The 21,131-nt window shown below is 38.6% G+C and overlaps 1 protein-coding gene across 1 annotated transcript; it reads right to left on the bottom strand.

Annotated features, from left to right (window-relative positions):
• Positions 1-903: 903 nt before the first annotated feature.
• Positions 904-21,115, bottom strand: EFCAB7 (EF-hand calcium binding domain 7). Its single transcript, XM_008500583.2, has 15 exons — positions 21,037-21,115; positions 20,679-20,788; positions 18,792-18,979; positions 16,637-16,848; positions 15,418-15,504; positions 14,520-14,715; positions 13,334-13,458; positions 10,604-10,745; positions 9,976-10,085; positions 9,196-9,353; positions 8,869-9,002; positions 7,004-7,152; positions 4,910-5,119; positions 2,428-2,535; positions 904-1,389 (listed from the first exon to the last, which is right to left on the bottom strand). Exons 2-15 carry the CDS (start codon positions 20,687-20,689, stop codon positions 1,315-1,317), a joined length of 1,905 nt encoding a protein of 634 aa, XP_008498805.2. The 5' UTR covers positions 20,690-20,788; positions 21,037-21,115; the 3' UTR covers positions 904-1,314.
• Positions 21,116-21,131: the final 16 nt, after the last annotated feature.

Raw genomic sequence — 21,131 nt, 5'->3', positions numbered from 1 at the left:
AGCCAATTCCTCAAATGCTGACAGAGCAGCACGTGGATTCCTGCCACACCTCACAAGACTGATTTTACAAAACCAAAAGAAATGCAAAATAACAGAGTGCTGGCTTTGTACTGCCTCCTGGACAGGTAAAAAGTGTCCTGTGGTCCTCAGAAATCTAGTTAGGAATTTCTGATGGATCCACACCTTGCCTGAGGCAGCACTTATAGAGCTCAATCATCTGCTAGAAACATCCCAGTATTTCTGGGGGCTTTTGCTACAACTTCTTTTAGACACTTCTGAAAACTGTATCTGCTGGAACTGCTGGGAAAAGAAAAAAAAAAGGAAAACAAAGTAGCAGCAAACCTGCCTGAGCAGCCATAGCTGGAGTGTGCAGAAGCAGGGCCCTCATTTTGTAAGTGACATTTACCCAGCCAGGGTCTGATTACAGCAGGGTGAGAAGAGAGTGCAGGGGGAGCTGGCAGATAAATTTAGCTTTTCAAGACTGCTTGCTGCCCTTGCAGATGAGGTCACATACATTTCATGTCTATTTTAAACTCAGGCACTTTTTAAGCAGCCAGTGGCCAGGGTGATATTTTTTTTCCACATTTGCAGACATTTAGTGGAACCAGAAAAACATAAGAAGCTGATTTTTTGTAGTACCTCAAAGCTGGTGTTCATTGCTATTGCATCCTAAACTTGGTGGGCTTCAGTCTCCTTAATTTCAGCTACCCTGGAAATAATGAATTGCTGTTAATAGTGAAAAGCCCAAGAAAAGCCTTCATTTTCCCCAAATCATGTTATTTCCTTGTTACCTATGAAAAGGCAGGCTTTATTTTCTATGAGAGTATAAAACCAGTAATTATTCATAATTATTATCACCAAATGACCCAAAAAAACCCCAAAAAACAAAACCCAAAACAAATTAAATCCTATAAAAGAGAAAAGAATCAAATCCTTAAGAGATGGAAAAATAAAACAATGAACCCCACCCATTACTACTCCTCATGCCAAAACCACAAGTGTTTAATTAACTGAGCAGTACTGATGTTTAATTGCATCTTTCATTAGACCAGATGTGAAGATTCTGTCAAAGGATTTCATATATTTAGTTATTGCATTCCTATGCTGAAAAGCCACTAGCAGAGGTGTGATACCAGAAATGGATACTTACATCATTCATTTGCTTTAAACAAATCAGACTCTGAGAAGGATGAATTTTGAGAAGGACAGACTTAAAACTGCCAATAAGATTCTAGAAAAAGTTCTAGGAACTGCCAATAAAATTCCTGGTTTAGTCTGAAGGCTACCAAGAAACAGCTCTCTGAGTAAAATGTTTTAACTTAAGAGGGAATGCACACAATTATAAATCCATTCTTCCTGCTCATTCAGGGGCATCACGTGTTGAGAAACCTGGACACAAGAGAGAAAACAGAGAAAATGCACTCACAGTAAATGATGAGCATTTATCACCTATCATGGCAGCTGGTGTTCAAAACTTACTGTTGGATTTAATGGCATGGCAGCAAAACAACCGTGGGGGCAACTAAGGCTGCAGTTTATACTGAATTAAGCTAAAATTCAACTTATTAAAACACCTTGCAGGATCAGAATTGTGTCAGAAGCAACATCAGGGCTGGACCTGTTTACAACAGGTTTGTAGGAATCTACACTGGAAAGCTGGGAAATGTAAACTAGTTTGGATGCCTCTTCTTTTAAGAAGAGAAACCAGACTTTAAAATAATAAAACCAGGATTTTCTCCACAAATGAATGAAGAAAAACACTGGCATTTTGTAACACATTTTTCCCTCTAAGTCTGTCCCCTCAGAACCCTCATTTAGAATTATCAGCAGAGCCTGCCCAGCCCTGGAGTAGGGATCAGAAGATCAAATTATCTTGTGGCTAAAAACGATCCCCAAGGCACGTTTAATAAAAAATAGCCATATGCAAATCACACTGTGTGTAAGGAGCTGTCCTGGTTTGACCTAAACCAAAACCAGTTCTTCCTTCAGTAATTTTACCTGCTCAGCAATCCATCTATTTATATATTTTGGTTTCTGAGTCTTGGTCTGTTTCTCACAGACATCAGTGTGTCTGATTAAATTGCTTAAAAAACAACCAACCAGCAACAAACTCACAACAAAACCTCAGGAAAAAAATAGAATATAAAAAAAGAATATAAATTAAAAATATAAGAAATAAATATGATATAAAAATAATATAAATATATAATAAATATTTTAAAAAAATATTAAAAAACCCTTGTGGATACATCAAGTAGATGTTTAGCTTTGACCTTGCAAGAACTGTGTCTGTTCTGTACTGGTGATGGAGATGCCACTCAGCACATGATCATGATAAAAGACCTGCAAAAGGAACCTGTAAAGGTGTCACCTGCTTTTTCTTTGTGTTCAGATTTTAAGTTGGCTAAACAATTAAAAATCTCTCACCATCATGGATTTTGGTGCCACTTCCACTGCAAAAACCATAAGGCCCCTACTGCTTAGGCAGTTCTTACTCTTCTCATTGTTGACATGAATAATCACTTTGTTTTCAGACTGCAAGAGAAAAAACATTAAGGAACCCATTAGTCTGAATGGTTAAGTGGCTGCTCTTTAGGTAACAAATACACATCCCTCTTACTTCCCCCAGTTTTGCTGTTTTACAGGACAGAAATGCTTTAGGGATGCTGATGTCTGTTTTCTTTGGAGAGTTTCATCTCCAAAGGTGATGATCACCTTGACCATCAAAGGTCAAGGTGACCATCAAAGGACCATCAAAGCCTTGATCCCTTGTTGTCATTAAAGACTCCTGGATGTAACCAACACTTCATAAGACACAACTTGGGAACCACACAGAGTGTGAAAAGTGTTTGGCAGAGAATGTCACAGATTCTAAAAGACAACTGGACAAATTCAAACTGGATTTTAAGTACAAAGAAAATAGCTCTGTCTCAAGTAGTCCTTGAGCTGCAGATCACAGTGATCTGGAGAAGTGGGCATCCAGAAGCCTGGATGCTTGCCTAATTTTTGTTTGCAGCATTCCCCAACAGGCCATTTCTGAAGTCTTTACATTAACAGATATGTTTTTAAATATTTGAGAAATGAATATAAGTAGAATCACTCAGTGAACAGATGTTCTTGCCAAAGCTATGCAAGAAGGATCCAAAACATAAAACTGAAAGCTTAGGTAACAGAAAAACCACTAAGCACCAGTTTATCCCAGGCAATTCTCAGACACCAGACCTATGGACACACATTGACCAATCCCTGGAAAAATCTCACTGGAAAAATGTTTGATTCTTAACCAGTGCTACCCAGCATCTCTCTGGATTGAGAAACTGAACAGGAGCACAGTTCCTTTACACTCTCAGCCTTATGCAAGCAAAGAAGCCACTAGTAGACTGACACACAAAGCTCCTCCTGGTGCTCCTGGTAGAAAAGGTTTGTGGACAACAGAGTGTAGAGAGAATAATTCTTTAAATATGGAATTGTTGCAGAAATATAAACACAATCTAGCATTGAGCTGATATGATTTTGATGTAGCTGCTCTGGGGTCACATTGGTGCAGTCCTCTTCACAGCAGGGAGATAAAGACAAACAAAATAATTATCTGTGCCCTTGGTATCTTCCTGTAACAGGCAGGAGGTCACAGGGATTCACCCAGCTCAGAGGGTGAGTTACAGTAAATTTCTGCTTTGGATGGTAGGAAATGCCTCATTAACTATTTCTTTTGGCACACAAATGGGCAGACAACAGACTGCTTACTCTCAGAGAAATTCTGTTGTATGCAAGGTCTTTTAATCCACCTAGCTCACACTCTGACTAAGGATTAGAAGACAGACACCTTCCTCTGCCCACTGATTAAATACATATGCAGGGCTAAACCAGAATCCCTCAAGAACCAGCTCAGTTACTTCATTTAATTACAGAAATAACAAAGAAACAATTATTTCCATTGAACTTATCAGCACAATAACTTAAGATATAATCAGGCTGCTTGTGCTGCAGGAAGCTTAGAAGATGACAGATGCATAAAATTGCTTTTTTATTATTTCTTTCCAGACATTCAGAATGCACAGACATCTCCAGCCTAATGAGATTTTCAGGGAAGTGCAACTGGTTGCTTTAAAGAACTGTGGTATTTGTGGAACCCAAATGCTCTAAGTGTCAGTGGTCAGTGATTTTGATCAGACAGCACCCAGTTGCCTCAGTATAAACCTCATCTCCTTCTCTGACAGCTCCCCAAATATATAAATAACTGCTGCACACCTACCCCAAAGGGCGAAGTGCAGATCTAAACCTGTAGTTCCAGGGAGCCTCAGCATTCAGTCCTAATATTAGTTCACCAACCCACCCCCTTTTGCATGTTTGTCCATTTAAAAATATACCTCTTGCTGTGATCTTTTAAGATTTAAGGCACCTGAAGTTTAGCATCTTACTGCACTGTTTCACTCACATGTTCATTACCATCTTTGCAAAAAGGTTTAAAATCTCTGCTTCTCCACAACCACTTCTGCTTGAATTTATGATTCTTAGCTTGAATTAGTAATAAAGTAGATCTGTAAGACCAGACAGTTCACTTTTCCCTTTCTTAGTACTTGTTTTCTGGTATTATGAACACATTACTTCCCCAGTCATTGTCAGAAATATTGACAATTGGGAAAAACCACTCAGATTTGATACAACACTTAAAACTCCTCACCTCATTCTAATAAGCTGTCCCTTCCAAGAACATTGATCCAGATATTTAGAGGCCCCTTCCAAACCAAATTATTCTGTGATCCAATGATTCTTTTAAAGCCTGAATCATATGTCAGAGAGCTTTGCACTAGAAACCTGGTATCAAAAATATTTAATTCTCAAAAATGATGCAAGGAGAGAAGAACAAGAACAATTATACACCTTAGCACAAAGAAGTCTCATGCCATACCTTATTTCCAATGACAGAAGTGATTCTCCTGCCCCCTTTGTAGGTATAGATGATGATGTTTTCACAGCTGTCCATTACTTTGGCCTCTCCTTTATTAACAACAGACTTGCAAATAGCCCTGTTGAGTTGCCAGCTGCCTGCCTCTAGATATATGGGTTTAATTTTGGGTTTGCATTTTTCTGCAGAGATGTCAATGACAAAAGGGCATGCCTGCAATAATGGAGAAAATTCATTTTATCATTTTATCTGTAGTTTTTCCCCTCTGGTTTTCACCCACAGCTCCTAGGGATCTTCATATATGCTCTGAAGCAGAATTATCCAAATACCAGTATGTCACAGCATATTAAATATTTAAAACCTGAGAACCATGGCAATCTTTTCAACCAAATGAAAGCTCAGGACAAATGAAGGGTTTTCATACACAGTAGACTCATTATGCAGTTTAGCACATTTGGCTCCAACACAGCAAACCCTTCCTTGGCTAGCAAAACATACAGGAATTAAGGTGAAGTATGAATGTATTTCAGTGTCTGAAATAAACCTGTGTCTTTTACCTCTGACACTCTTGCTATTTATGCCACTTCGTGCAGATTTGAAGTGTCTGCCATGTTGCATCAAGCACTCTGCTCTGACAGCATCTTGGCTAAGATCAGAACATGTAATAATCCAGAATTTGCTTTTTCTTAAACACAGTCAGAGCACCTCGTGTTTTTTTTTTCAAATGGCTGCTGGAATCCACCAGGATTTCTCAGTTCTGCCTTTAATTTGTTAGAGGCTCAAAGCTCCCAAAATATCAACCTCTCAGATAATCTGAAACCAAGGAATTCAAGGGTTAAGTTATAGAGACAAGTTAAGCATTCAGAAAGATAACTAAACTAAAAGGTTTAAGCATTCAGACTAAAGCATTCAGAAAGATACTGGAAGGCAAAGATGAAAGTCAGAAACCACAGCCACTACAAGACACAAAAAACCTAGGAGGAATTTCTAACTTGATAAAAACATCCCCAAAATCACTCTTTCTTGGAGGATAGCTCCCTCTTACGTCTGAAATGCAGCAAGACAAGTTTTTAGTTGCTCTGATAAACCTGAGGAAAAGGAGGAAGTGCTGCCCATTAAAATCATTCACCATAATCTCAAGATTTTCAGAGAGACAGCTGGAGTCTCTCTACCATAATGAGCATTCCTGGTTCTGTACACGTGTTTCACACACATGTGTTTTATATGGTGACTAAACTGACCTCATTTAGTTTAACAACAATTAAACAATTAATTGGCTTATGATTGAATAAACAAACATATTTTCTTGGGAATGAAAGTTAAATGATGAAATTATCTGCATATTTAATGTTTTCTTTAATTTTGCCTAAGTTCTTTTGTATTCATTGAAAATATCTTTTAGTGAAACTATTTACACCAACACTGAATACAGTTTCTGAAAAAAATATATATTAAAAAATATATATATATATATGCCTATAAACACACAGAAACAGTAAAGAAATTATTCCTGGTCCTCTAAAGTAAACTGTCTGCCACCAGAAGCTCTTTCATTCAAGTTTTATTTTGAACATCTTAGGACCCTGCTGTGAAAGGCAACAGTAACAGAAATAGCCATGTTTGAAAATTATTAATTCTGAATCATGTGGGGAAAAAAAAAAAGTTATCTTCCTTCTCCTTATCTTCTCCTATGACACCTTCAGCCATGAAAATGACTTTTGCAAGCAGAGCATGTCCTGCATTTTGTCAATTTGCTAACTGGTCCCAGATTACTATCAGTGTCCTCTTATCACTTCCCACCAGAAAGGTGTGAATTTTTTCCATGGCTATCACCAAAATTCCTTCCTCTACAACCCCACAAAATACTGGCTTTGTCTGAAGCAGAAGGCAGATTTCCTCTCTGAACAACACCAGTGTGACCCTAAGCAGCAGGATGCCATAACAACTGAAACTCATAGTGCAAGCCTTGTGTTCATGGTTTGGGCTGCATCACTGACCTACAGAAATCAATTTATGGCAGAGAGGAACAGCACTGCAGTTAAACATGTGCAGCAGGTTGCATGTGAAGCAGTTAGTGGTGCTGTGTGGCTATCATACCTCAGTCATTTCTAGTGCTTTATTGTAGCCCAGAGACAACAAAGTGACCCAGAGGTCACTGGGGTCCCCTTCACGGTCGTTGGCTTCCATGAGATTCAGATCCATAAATCCTTGTCTGGTGAGCTCATTTCTCTTCATATCAAAGTTCTCTGTTTAAGAAGAAATACAAGGTGGCACTTAAACATCTGCTCTCTCCGCACACACCCTGCATCCTTCCACAGCCAAACTCCCTCTTCTCTTAACAAGGTTTACAAGATGGAGCCATCTTACAGCCTCAGGCTCTCCAATATTATTTGGGGAAAAAATGTCCTTGGCCAGCTCTGTGCCCTCTGCAGAGTTTCCCTGTGGATTCTGGATAATGGCTACAAACAGCTGGCCCCTCATATAACCCAAGAGAGGATGAGATTTCAAAACAGAAAGAGTTCATATTGAATTTATTTTTTTTTCTTTTTGCTAGCAGTATTTGTTGTGGTTGAGATCTGCAGAAGGGGGTACATTGAGAATAGGAAATGAAAGCCTGCTGGGGCCAGCACCAGCGTTTGAGGTCCTTGAGATAGAGATGATTTACTTAGTTCCTAAAAAGCAATAAAATGCCAGTAATCCTAGCACCCCTCTCTTGACAGAATATCCTGGCTCGACCAGTTTAATGTCAGCAAACACATAATTGAAATGTTCTTGTGTCAGAGATTTTTAAAAATGGTTTTCCCATCTTCATAACAATGCTAAATCTTTACTATATATTATTAAAAAGGGATTACCAATTTAATAAATCTATCTAAGGGTACAGATGCTGTATTAAACGGCTTGAACTTTGGTGTCAAGATTTATGGTATTTGTCTGAACCCTTCCACTGATTAATGACCTGGTAAAACATTCACCATATTCTCTTCTTTCCCTTTTTATACACTTCAGGCACACACAACCCTCCTACTCATGATGAGCCCAGCACAGAGGTGTAATTCTGACAAAGTCAAAATGTGGAAAAGCATGCACAGGCCTGAAAGGGAGAAGAGACTCATGTAGAAAAGTATTTTCATAGGAGCTTTCTCAGATACAGAAATGATGGAGTGGTGGGGGAGGAATAAGGAGTAGGACTTGTCAGATCTAAAGTATTTTAGCCCAAAATAAGCAAAGTGTCCTAGCCTACCAAAGAGTTATATCAAAGATGAAATGGACCAATATATAAGGATATGTTGTCCTGGTGTTTTAGAGAGAAGTTGCAGAAAAACTGTATTTCTTTTAGAACCTTCTAATTTTCATACATGGTTTCTGAATTTCCTGTTGGTCCCCACACTTCAGATAAACTGCTAATAGTTTTAAACTATTATAACTAAATTATTAAAACTAAATAGTTTTAAATAGGTTTAAACCCCTGCTTTCATGCACTGCACTATCACCATCATTAAGTTCTTGGTGCTATCTTTCAAGTATCATATAAATACTAATTAAGTGTCCCTCTCAGCACTTTGTGGGATATGGAACAATATCAGCTTAATCTGCAGAAAGATGGATTAAACAAATACCTGTTACATCTTAATTCAGCATATGATCCATGATTAGAAAACCTGGAGGTTTTGGTAGCTTGTACTTTGGTAGTACAATCTTTCACCTACAAAGCTTTGCAATTAGTATTGGGAGGAATTTGCTCAGCAGAAGAGCAGTTGCACACAGACCAGAAGGAAGCAAAACAAAGGAGAGGACACTGGAAAAGGGAAAAAAGAAAGAATATCCAAAAGCCTTCTTGGTACCAGCTACAGAATGCTCAGTTCTTCTACACTACATACATAACAGGAGGCTACAAAAAACCAGCTTGTGAACACCCTGACAGCACTGAGCTCTTGTATCAAGCCCAGCAACAAACTTACCCTTACACACAGCCCATGCTTCCTCATCACATTTCTCACCACTGGTTCTCAGTTCAAAGAAATTGTATTCCTCCAGACTCAAAAGGCCATTTCCATCCAGATCAATTGTTTCAAATATATCTAATAAAGCAGCTCTAAAAGGTTAAAAAAAAAAAAAAAAAGGCAGAGCTATTTCCAAATGCTTCTGTTTCCTTTGCTCTCTGGTAACACTGTCACTAACTGTTCAGACTACCTGAGAATACTCAGTACAAACAGTAATTTAGTAACACACAGCTTTTAAAAAGCAAGATGTTATCTGGAGCCCACAGTGTTGGCAACAGGACTCACCTGAACTCTTTGGTCAGAGCCAGTTCTCCATCTTCATCTCTAGACACCAATTTTGCTTCTCCAGTAATTGGAGTTTTTGCCTTCTTTAACCTACAGCCTGTGGTGAATGGGAGTAGCCAGTAAACTCCTGATCCAAGCTCCCCTTTCCATCCCAACATCTACTCTTAAAGGAAGACAGAGAAGTTGATGAGTTACTTCTGCAATTACACCTTTCTTCATTAGTAGTAATATTCATACAAAAAGGTTTAGTTGGAAACACTGGTAATGCCAGGTTCCTCCCTTAAAGAAACCATGGCTACAGTGAGATGCTGTGTGATGCCATTCTAAAGACACAAAAATTAGTGAACCTCTCACAATAAGTTAGAAAAAGGTACAGGACCAGAGATGGAGAACAAAATTACTCAAAATGTCCAATATCATTTTGTAGATTTGTAACATTCCTTAATTGTTAAATCTTAAACCAAAAGCAGCCAGAAGGAGGCTGACAAAACCCACTGAGCTTTTTAGTTCCCCTCTGATTTATCAGCTTTGTTCAAACTATCAGCAAAAAAAAGTCCCAGGCAACTCCAGGTTTAAGAAGCAGCCTGAGTTCCCTGTGGCTTGGAAGGGGGAAGTTAATGCTGCCATTTCTCCTCCTTATTTCTACCTCAGGATAAGACAATTCTGTGCACCATGAAGTGTTTGATTAAGTACAGTTTGAACACCTTCCAAGCACAGGGGCTCTCACCCAGGCACTAAGGATATAACAGTTAAAACAGGAATACAATAGAAATATCTGACCTCTTTGTTTTGTTGTTCAGTAAAGCTCACAAGCTGGAGATTTTCTTGGGTTTCATTTTCCTTCAGGATATACAAAGCTGTATCCACTGACAACCAATGGCAATATTTTCCTAAAAAGAAGAACATCCTCAACACATGTGCTAAAAAATTACACAGAACTCTCTTGCAGTAAAACTTTCCTATATGGACAGAGACCTATTAAAACTATAACTTAAGTTGTCATGGTTTTTTCTGCTCAGTCATGTTGTGCTCACAGCTTGGGCAGTGCCAAGCAGCTGAGTCCATTATCTTTCTCCCTTTGGACAGCCAGCCTCTTAGATAAGATTTTTGTTTGTTTGTTTTCCATAGATTTCTGAAGTTTCTTTATAGCAAATTCAGATGTTAGCACTGTTTGTATCACTCTGTAAGGTGTTCATGTGCTTCGTGGCAAACACTACAAAACTCAGTGAATATTGGATTTTCTGCCTCAAGCACTTCTGTAAATACTTAAAATAAGTTGTGACTTATAATGGCAGCACAGAATCTTTTATTGCAAAGTGCTGCAAGTGAGAAAGGGAGAGATGCATCAGGAGGAGAGAAACTATTTTTAATAGAGGGAAATTCTCCAAAGACAGACAACTCCACTCACCTTCTCCCTGAGGAATGCTTAAAGGCTTGATGGTGATACATACTGCAGACTTTTGGGGTAAGTACAACTTGTACTTGTGACTAATAATTTCACCATCTTCTTCTAAGTAGAAGCATCCTTTGGATTGTGCACATGGCCATTCCTGGAAACCAAGCACATACAAGATGTTGCCTTTGTCTGTGATCAAGATAAAAAGTGTCTTCTCTGATATATTAATTTATTTGATGATTTAATAAATCCTAAATAAAATACACTACAAGATACAGCATGGATTAGCTACTCTTTCCTTAAAGTGAATCTCCTCCAGAAGTCCATTTTGTAGTCAATGTCTGCAGAGCTGAGAGTAGTATTGCTTCACTTGTGAAAATGCATGGAAAACACACAGATTATTCCAATATTCAAACAGCTGATATTAAATTTGAATTGCAATAAAAAACTAAAATGAACTCATGAAACTCTCTGAACTGTGTGATTTGCCACTGGAATTTTGCTACATTTAGTTCCATCAGGCCAATCAAGCAAAGAACATAATTAAATGAAGAGTTGTTTGCTCAGACAAATCACAAGCACGAGTTAAAGTCAAGTTAAACCTTGAGTTTGACATCAATCAATCTAAGAAAGCAGTGAAAACATCTCAAGAAACAATGTGCAGGTTAAGATGTGAGTAAAAACAGTGAGCAAAAGTACGACGCTGCTTTAGGAATGAAATACCAAGCTGCTATTCTTGCAGAGGGCATAAGGTGGTGCTATACTCTCCAAATTATCCACGGCAAAGTACAAACAGGAATGAAGACTTTGGGAGCTAAAAGATGATTTTTCTGGCTTTAGTATTTCACCCGAATGTATGACAAAAGTTATCATGGAATAGATAACTTAGTGGGAAATGTCTGTATTAAAATATTAATCATAGAGAAATGTTAGGGACTACCTGTTGCTGCCCAAATAATGCATTTGACTGAAATTACAAACGAAGTTATTAACTCCACACACTCACTTCTAGTTCCAGATAAAAAGCCCAGCAGCTGGAAAGCTGTTTATGCACATTTGCAGCACCTCTGTTACTATTTTTTTCCCCTCCCCAAATTTATTTGTATGGCTTTGAACATGTCACAAAACTCCACTGACAAAAAGAAAGGAAGAACACAGAATCATAGAATGGGCTGAGTTGGAAGGGACCTCAGAGATCATCAAGTCCAACCCTTGATCCAGTACCTCTGTGGTTCCCAGCCCATGGCACTCAGTGCCACATCCAGTCTCTTTGGAAAGATCTCCAGGGATGGAGATATCCCAGACACATGTGAGCTGGAGAAAAAAAAAAGATAAATGCTTCTGAATACAAGAGAAATCATAAGGATTTTAGGGTGCTAGATTGTTCCAAACCACAAATGAATCGTTTAATTAGCAGTAGTTCTAATCAATGAACTAAATAGATAGTAATAATTGGTAGTAATAAATAAATAATATATACTAGTAGTAGTTAGTATAGTATATACTTTTTTTTTTACTGTTAGTAACTGTACTACCAGTAATAATACTACTACTAAGTAGTTCTACTTAAAAGTTTTCATCCTTACTATTGATTTCAGGTTTTGTCCAATGCTAATTAATACTGATTGATATCTACAGCTGCTTTTTTCAGTCAGATCTTACTGGCTTTTTACAAAGTGGAATCCAATATGGGGACACTGCCATGGTTTTATGTGCTACACATCATGTTTGAACAAGGTGAAATTGCAGGTTAAATTGCATGGAGGGCCAGATACCTAAACAGACTGCAAAAAATTCCTTTGAGATGATGTTCTTGAATTTTAATATAGAACAAATGTCACTGTACAGCAACGTGGAAGACAGAAAGGACTTTGGAGTTCAATAACAAATACAGAGTTGTTATTTGAAACAAAAATGTAACTCGTGAGAACAATCAGTTTGGTTTTTGAGCAGCAGTTCTGCCATGTGGTCATAACCATTTTTTCCCCTTCCATACAGGGGTCTCAAGGTGCCCATTTTTAATGTATCCTGGCAGTTTCCAGTTAATGTTTTATATTTCTACAGCTATTATTTTCTGTTGAAAGAAAACTAGTTAAAGGTTCAGTCAAGACAGGGAAAACAAAGGAAAAAGATCAATATTAACACTCTACAAATATTGACTTAGCAAAGTGACTTTGTTGTCTTTCTCCCACAGGAATTTATATTGAAGGAGTGATCTATTAAAAAAAAATACTGATAGAACATATTAGTCTAACTAAAAGTCAATATTTTTCAGGCTCCAGCATATATTTACAAATTAATGCCCAACAAACTGAGTATGCTCACAGACCTGTTATTTATTTCCAATTACCTTTCACATAAAGGTTTATGATACACAATCTTTCAGACTACTTAAGCATTTAAAGTTCTCACCAACCTAATAAATTATTAAATTTTAAATTTCTCAAAAAGTCATTAAACATTTTATCCAACAGTGGTTTCATTTATACAAAACACACTTTGTTCTATTAAACCTTCACACCTGAAAAATTATTTTCAATAACTAGATGTCAGCAAAACCAACAGTATATAAAAATGTTAATATGTATGAAGAACTCTCAGCAGTTTATTGCTGCCCTTGACAAACTATTAATAAAATGTAAGCTAAAAAATCAGAGGAAAGCAGTCTCTTATTTAAAATGCAATAACAAATGTGCCTAGAGGAAAACAGCATAATTTCTAGAGGACTGGCTCACATGATACCTTCATTGTGTCTGGCTCAATTAGCTTTGTGTGCCTGTTGCTGCTGGGACCCATGCTGAGTGTGGTGGAAACAGATGCCTTGCAACTCTGAGCTGATGAGGGTCTTGAAGGAGTTCTGCTCTCACCTGGCAACAGAGATATTTAGTTAGAAAGAGAGAATTTTCAGCTACTCCTGGTGCTATTTATCAGGAAAGCTTTGCATTTCTAGGCACAAGGAGAAAAACTGGATGACAAGAGCTTCAATCAGCTAAGCTGACTTCCTTTTAAACAGATAACACTTCAGAATTCATTAGCCAAATGTCTTGACTTCCCTGACTGGGCAACCCAAGTAAATGGGCATATGAATGTAAAACCTTGGAATCCAAACCTACCTGGAGGAAAAAATAGTTTCCACATGATTCCATTTACCTCAGAATCAAGGTAAATCTGTCCTGAGTGGAAAGATTTAACCTGCTTCTAATTTAAAGTTATCTCTTTCCAGGACAATGTGGTTTCCCTGCTGGATAGCACATCACATATGCACAGCTGCATTATGCAATTACTTCCCAAGCCTTTACTTTCTGGTTCCTTATGTCAGGGCAACTCTGCTGGTACAGCTGTTGATTTAGCAACATAAACTCCATCTCCATGGCTCTTTTGTCATCTTTGCAGGTCTTCAGTATTGTCTAGAATTGAAGCAGCTTCAAGTAGAGAGCATAGGACCTGCAAACACTTCCTCCATGGTACCTTTGCAGTGCATTAGGTCTTTTTCCAGTTTGGGAAGGATTTTAAGTATCTTTGTAACTTCAGGAAGAACATTAAACTCTCATATTGATTGTGCTTGAGAAGTAGCCTCCATAATTGAAACAGGTACTGATAAATGTTCAAGGTTTCATCTCTGATCTGGGGAGGAAATAAATAACTTGCCCATGTTGCAACATCTGAGCATCCATTTTCCCTCTTTCCTTTGGACTGTCACATGAGAGCCAGTGGAATTCACCTTGAACTGGACAACTTTGGATCATAATGCAGCCATTTGAATGTGGGGATCAGGGATTCTATTGAGACATTCATGGGATTGCCACAGTAGAAATTAATATTACTCAGTAACACCCTCATTAGCCTGAGAATAATTAAACAAATACTCAACTCTTCACTGGCCCAGAGCACGATTTCCCAGAGAATGAAAACTCCCACTATGAAATACCTTTTGTTGGTGGCAGTTTGGGATCAGTTTTCCTGGAGATTCTGGGTGATGGCTTTGACACTGGCAACGGGGTCCCTTCAGAGGAAGTTTCAGCTTGACTTCCAAACTGCTGCTGCCTCCATCGACCATCAGCCTCCAGCCTCTCTCGTGCAGCCTCGCAGCACCGCTCACGCGTTGCCACGTACAAGTCACAGAACTTCAGACAAAGAAAAGTCATCTGTTAGGTGAGACATTCTTTTAAGCTTTAAGGATTAAAACATGAGTAAGGAAAAGACAGGTCAGTAGATGCAAGGCATTTTCTCCTCAAGCAAAATATTAGCTTTAATTTTCATACACATCAGTAAAACAGAGCCATGATTCAACAAGAACGTCCAAATATTGAATTCAAAGTGTGACTTTCAACCCAAGAGATGACTTCTATTTCTTTCTAGATATTTAAAGACCTGTTTATTTTCTTAATACAGAGTTGTCTGTCTTCTCTGAAGCTGTATTTACATACAGATCTTTCAGACTGTTTCTTCAGTTCAAAACTTAGAGATGATGTCAGAACAGCTGAAGAGATAAACTGAAAATGGGGTGTTCAACATATACAGTGATGTCCTCCACTCAAAAATGATGCTGATTTTTGCCATCTTTACCCTCCTATTCCTTTAACTCTTCACACACATCTTAGATTTCATGCTTAATATCAGACTCTGCCTAATCCATCAAGTTAGAGCAAAGCAGATAAAGTGAGGGGAAAGAAACATAAGGAAACCCATGTTCCAGTATGGAGTGAGTCAGAGAGGGCTGGGTAAGGCCAGCACATGGAGAAAATGTTGCATTTTGATAATGCTAATCCTGTCAGTGACATCAAGCCAGTGACACAAAGATAAACAACATCACTCCTTTGCCATACCTTGTGGTAGTCAAGTTTGCCCCTGCAGTTAAAATCAGCTTGTTTAATAATGGCACTCACTTCATCCCGAGTCATTTTTTCACCTCTCTGAAAACAAAACAAAACAAAACAAAAAAAAACCCAACTCAGTTTGGGTTTCTAGTCAAGAATGCTCTTCACCTATAGTGCACATTTAATAAAAAATAAAAATAAAAATAAAAATAAAAAAAGGAAAGATTCTTTTACTATCCTGCCAGGGAATCTTGTCTTGCAGTAGATAAAGTAGATAAACAGATTTTGGTTTGAATCATCAAAATAGAGGTTAGCTTTGCAAAAAAAAATGTCCCTACAATGCTACCAAACACTGAGCAGATGAATTGCAGCAGTTTTAGCAATTTTGTGGTGTCTTTTGGAAAGCTGTTGTGAATGACACATGGATTTCAGAAAACCTCCCATAAAGTGGGTAACTCCCAGCTCCCAGTCATCCTTCCTTACACCACAGCATGCTAAGAATCAAGAGCTAAACTTCAGAATGCTCAACTTCACTTATTTACTTGAGCTATCCTTTCATACCAGTCTACATCTACAGTTTATTACACTTGAAGAGTTACTGCTCCTTCTGTCCCAGTTTGCTCTCCTCTGCATTTAAAATTGCTTTATTCTCACTTTTGAGCACTAGAATTCTACTAGTAGCCCATTTTTAATTGTTACTACTTCCTTGTGTTTGGGATATTCCAGAAAATTGGCTTTTAAAATTAAAGCAGTTTTGGAATTGTACAAGGCAAAAAAAAAATACCCAAAAACTTGTAATAACAGAGAAAGAAAGTCACTGTAATCATCTGTGCTGTAGTCTACATAGTTTAAAGTCAGAGCATCAGCTCTACACCAGCTTGGAAGACTGTTTTGTTTGCTTGCTTTACAGATCCTCAGAGAAGCTGGATTTTAATCTTATCAACACCCATCATTCTAACACCCTCATGATAACAGTTTCTTCCAAGTTCCATCTCCTACAATCTCATAATATCATAAAAATCTCAACTGCTATTAAAAAAAAAATACATTGTTTTATAACCTTTTAGATTATACAGTGGAACCTAAAAATACAGGGGCAGTTCAGCAGCTAAGTGAAAAGTTCCAGATATTTTTCAATGTAATTATTTTAAGTCATATTAATGCCATGTACAACTGAGCCTGATGGTATTTGCATGCTCTGGAGAAGTCATTTTCTCCTGATACTTACCATTGTAAGGATTTTATAAAGTTCATCATGTAATATATATCCAGTGTTATCTGTGTCTATTTTCTCAAATGCTTCCAGCAGGTCAGTTTTTGTAGCTGGTTTTTCTTTTTTTAAAATAGTACAAAAATCATCAAAATTCAGTGTAGTTGTTTGTGAAGTCCAGTATTTATTAACTGTCTTCTGAGATGGATTCCTTCCAGCCTGTTGAAGTACTGAACAATAAAACTCAACATTAACTCTATATCCCAGCTGCTAATAAAGTTTTCTCAAAATATCCTTTAATCACTTTCCATGCTCAGAATATATTTTTTTTAAGGCAAGCAGGGAAAAGCAGGTCTAAAGGATAGTTTTGCCTGTATCACAGGAATTATTTTGCTTAAAGACTCTGATCTGCTCCTTCCACTTACTCATGTGCACTCTCCTACTAAACCCAATGGGATCTCTTCCTGAAAGAAAATTAATGGGTTTGACCATTAAGCAAAACACTCATGAATTCCCAGAGAGTCTCCTCAAGTGACAAGTGTAAATTTCAGCCCAGTGTCTCTAACCTCTGCCTCAGCATCAAGAACCTGTTATTTGTAAGCTTGCACATTTTTAGATCCTGTTTCTGAGATCCACCTAAGCCTTCCCACTGACTTTGCCAAGAACTGAGAGACAGTGTGGAGTTTATCTTACCAATCTTATGTCACACCTGTGTGTGAGTTCATCAATCCAAATTATGCAATGAGAACTTAAAATGTAAAGGGGAAAAAAAGATACAGGCATTGTAAAATCAAAAATGAAAGAGACAGACATGGTTAAGACCACCAGCCAACTCCATACATACAGCCAGCCCCACCTCCATCAGGCATCCCTCAAAATTCATTTGAAGGGTCAATCCCTGAGTGAATATTTTACACTTCAGAACTTCCACCAGACATCACGTGGCAAGAGATGCTTAAACACTGGCACCACTCATTTGATAAATGCCAGAATTAAAACTCAGACGACATCTAAGTCTCTAATAACTCTCAGTGCCTACAAATTTTAGAAGAAGTCCTCAAATATCTCTGAAAAGACTGGGAGCCTGAGCTACTAATTGCCCTTTCTGAGCTGACCCTGAGTCCCAAGCACTTGCTGTGTAGCAAAGCAGCATAAGGCTAAAGATGAAAGGTAAAGCATATATAGAGATGACCTTTGCTCACACCACTCCCATCTTAAAGCCCAGATGATCCAAAACTATCATTAGGATGTCAAAAAGGCACTTTTATTGCAGTTGAGAAAGTCTGGATAACTCTTAAGTCACATGCTGAAAGAATGTGCCTGAAAAGGACTGAAAGACACTTCCATAGGCTCCCTAACACAACTGCATACAGCCAGGAGTAAACTTTTTTATGAAAGGAGAAAAAGAGAGGAAAAAAAAAAAAAGTTCAAACATGGTTAGAAAATGCACAACCCTACAACTCCAAGGTGATACTATATTTGCTTGAGAAACTTTATCTGGAAGCATGAGACCCATTTCACACCTGAAACAGGTTAATACTCAGTCTTATCTTATTCATTAAGAGATATTATTTTTAAAAAATCCATTTGCAATAACTGTAACTTTTCAGGTAAACTTTTGTTATATTCCTAATAACTCCAGGCAAGATACTTTGAAATTCCCTAAGTTTCCAAAACAAAAGTTGCTAAGCTCCACAGCTTTCAGGGCCCACTGACAACTTGAGTCCAGCTGAAGCACTCAGAGATATTTTTTCCTGTTGTACTGCTGTTTGTACACAAACATAATATGGGGGGAAAAATGAAAACTTTTCATTTTAGTCCATGGGAACATTTTAATCCAGTAGTAGTTGAAATAAAATACGAGTAAGAATTCTTAGGAAATGACAGTTTCCAACACCTAGGAACAAAGATGAAGGGTTTGAGAAAATTCAAAGCTTTGAGGAATGGTAGTTTCTATTAATTTTGAAAACCCACTATGTGACATATTTTACAACTGGCAACAGTCTTCAAAGATACAGCCACCAACACCTGAAATGTGAATTCTACCTAAAAATACTCTAAATCTCTGCACTGGGACACTCTCACCACTGAACTGCTGACTGCTGCCTGTAACCACCCCCTGCAACCATCACACACATGAGTTTACAGGGGAAAAAAACTCTGTAATCATTACCTAAACTGAGTTGTTCTTTGGATTTAATGTTTTCCAAACTGCTTTTTAGAACAGTTAGGTAAGCTGCTCGGCAGTTCTTGTAGAAGATTGCTTCTTCAGCATGCTGGGACTTCTTTGCTTGGGAACTTTCTGAGCCTGTGACCTTCTGAACAGAGAGGGATGCATCATCCTCAGGACTGCCAGCCATGCTGTGGAGATACAATTATAGTTAGATTTTTTTTTTTTATTGTCTAGACAGATTAATAATGCCTCTGCTTTGCCCTCAAACACAGACTAGAACAAAATATCCTGGCATCTAAGTCATATCTTTTCCATTCTCCAAATCTGGGATGTAATCATGTTACTTGAGAGTATAAAAACAAATGTTCAAGTGACACAAAAGATGGCTAGAAATTAACCACCAGGACTTGTCCTTACACATTCCCACTACAATTGCTACTCCTGCCATTTAGCTACATTCTCCTAATGAGAGACATTGGTCCCAGTACCACTCTCAGTGTTGCTACTGGTCAAAATGCCAATTTAAACAAGGGCACAGGTGTGAAAGGTACAAAATAATTTAGACTTTTTCAACACAGACACCATAAACATCATATGCACCACGTAACATTCAGTATTTTAAAATTATATAATTATTATTAAATTGATTACATGGTTGGTTTTTGAGTTGTTGTTTTTTTCTGGGGCCAACCTATTCCAGTGGTTTTTGCTTTCAGTTATAACTCAATAAAACATATGGTTAAGTAGCACAACTGGTCAAAATTGTAACCCTTAATCCTTCAAGTATGTGAAGTTAAGCACACAAATCTACTTTTAAGTTATCTAAATAGAATTATTAGAAATCCATCTGAAGCTAGGAAAGTGCATAAACCTTGGTGCAACTCAGGCCTTTTAAGTACAAGAACACTACCCAAAAATCTGGAAAACGGAAAAAAAAAAGAAATGCATTTTTTCTAAATTATTAAAACTTATCCCAAGCAGTAAGTAACACAGTTTACTCACCAATGGCCAGTAAACTTTAACAGCACTTTTCTGCTTTTACCAAGGGTGATTAAGGTTTTTAGAAGGCCACCACAGAGGGACACTAAATCGTGTTGTACTTTTGGTCTAACAGCCTCTGATATTATTTTACCCCGTGTTGACTTCACCAAATATATTCCAGTATAATAAATTGAATATCTCAAGTTCAGCAACAAGACAACGACATCATAGGGTCCCCTTCAGGACTCATTGGATTTTGACTCAGGAGGCCTAAATCACTTGCACCTTCTTGAGTTATACAGGCCTTTTACACTTGGGAAAGAAAGATAATAATCGCTTATCATGGATGAAGTACCCTATTTATAATACACAGGCTGCCTGCCTGACACTTTAATATTACACCAGCATTAGAAGGACCCCATAGGGACACTGTGACACAGTCTGGTTACTGCAAACGGGTGTCACAATAATTAAGCACCAGTGTTACACACACAAAAATGGAAGTGGGTTCAAGTCAAGGAGGAAAAGAAGAATAAATGTTAATTTTCCAGTAACTAGTTTATAAAATGTGAACTCTCGTTGATACTCCTCAGCCTTCCCGTTGCCAGGGTGTTTCTTATGTGGGCCACAGCTCTGCCAGTAAGTAAATAGCTCAGAAATCCAGGGAGGAAGAGCTCTGGGACAGCACTGCCAGCAGCCCCATGGCTTCTTTTCGTACATTTTTCCTGAACAAATGTAGTTTTAAACAAAACAGAGGGCAGCAGTCCCGGCCTCGGCTGAAGCAGCAGGCCGATGTAGTAGCCTGTTACTTTCAGTTTTAGTTTTTGCTGTTCAGTTTTATGATTCTACCCAATATAAACCTCCTTCCAAGCAGGAATTAAGCAGTACCCTTCGGGCAATACTGACCTTTCCTGCATCCAGGCCCGAGGGTGAGCTCCATCCACCTCAAAACCGCAGCAGGGAAGGGGCTGCTCCGCGACGCTGCTGCTTCCCAACGCCTCAGGCTTCACTCCCTCCTGAAACACGGAAAGTTTTACCACATAAATCTCATCCCCTGCCTCTCCCGTGGACGCAGGAGTCCCCCTGAGGCAAAACCTACCATCCATAAACCCATCGCAACCCACATCCCGTCAGAAGGGAATCAACTCTCCCGCCCTACCTAGCCCAGCCCTGAGGCGCCGCTTTCGGCCGCTCCTCATTCTCCCTCCCGAAGCCGCCCAAACCTTCCCGAGGTGGCAAAGCCGCCCCTCGGCCCGGTTCGTACCGTGCTACGGAGCCTTCCCCGTTCCTCAGAGGCCTGAGGGGCCTCTCCCCGCCCTGCCCCGCCGCCTCCTCCCGCCCTGCCGGGGCCGCGTCCCG

This window comes from Calypte anna, chromosome 8, assembly GCF_003957555.1.
Source record: "Calypte anna isolate BGI_N300 chromosome 8, bCalAnn1_v1.p, whole genome shotgun sequence".
NCBI lineage: Eukaryota > Metazoa > Chordata > Aves > Apodiformes > Trochilidae > Calypte > Calypte anna.
This window is presented reverse-complemented; position numbering and strand designations above follow the sequence as displayed.

Coding starts and splice junctions, on each gene's coding strand:
- EFCAB7 (XM_008500583.2), bottom strand. Junction 15,505..16,636: donor TTTATAAAATCCTTACAATG/GTAAGTATCAGG, acceptor TTTTGTTTTCAG/AGAGGTGAAAAAATGACTCG. Junction 14,716..15,417: donor GCAAACTTGACTACCACAAG/GTATGGCAAAGG, acceptor CTTTGTCTGAAG/TTCTGTGACTTGTACGTGGC.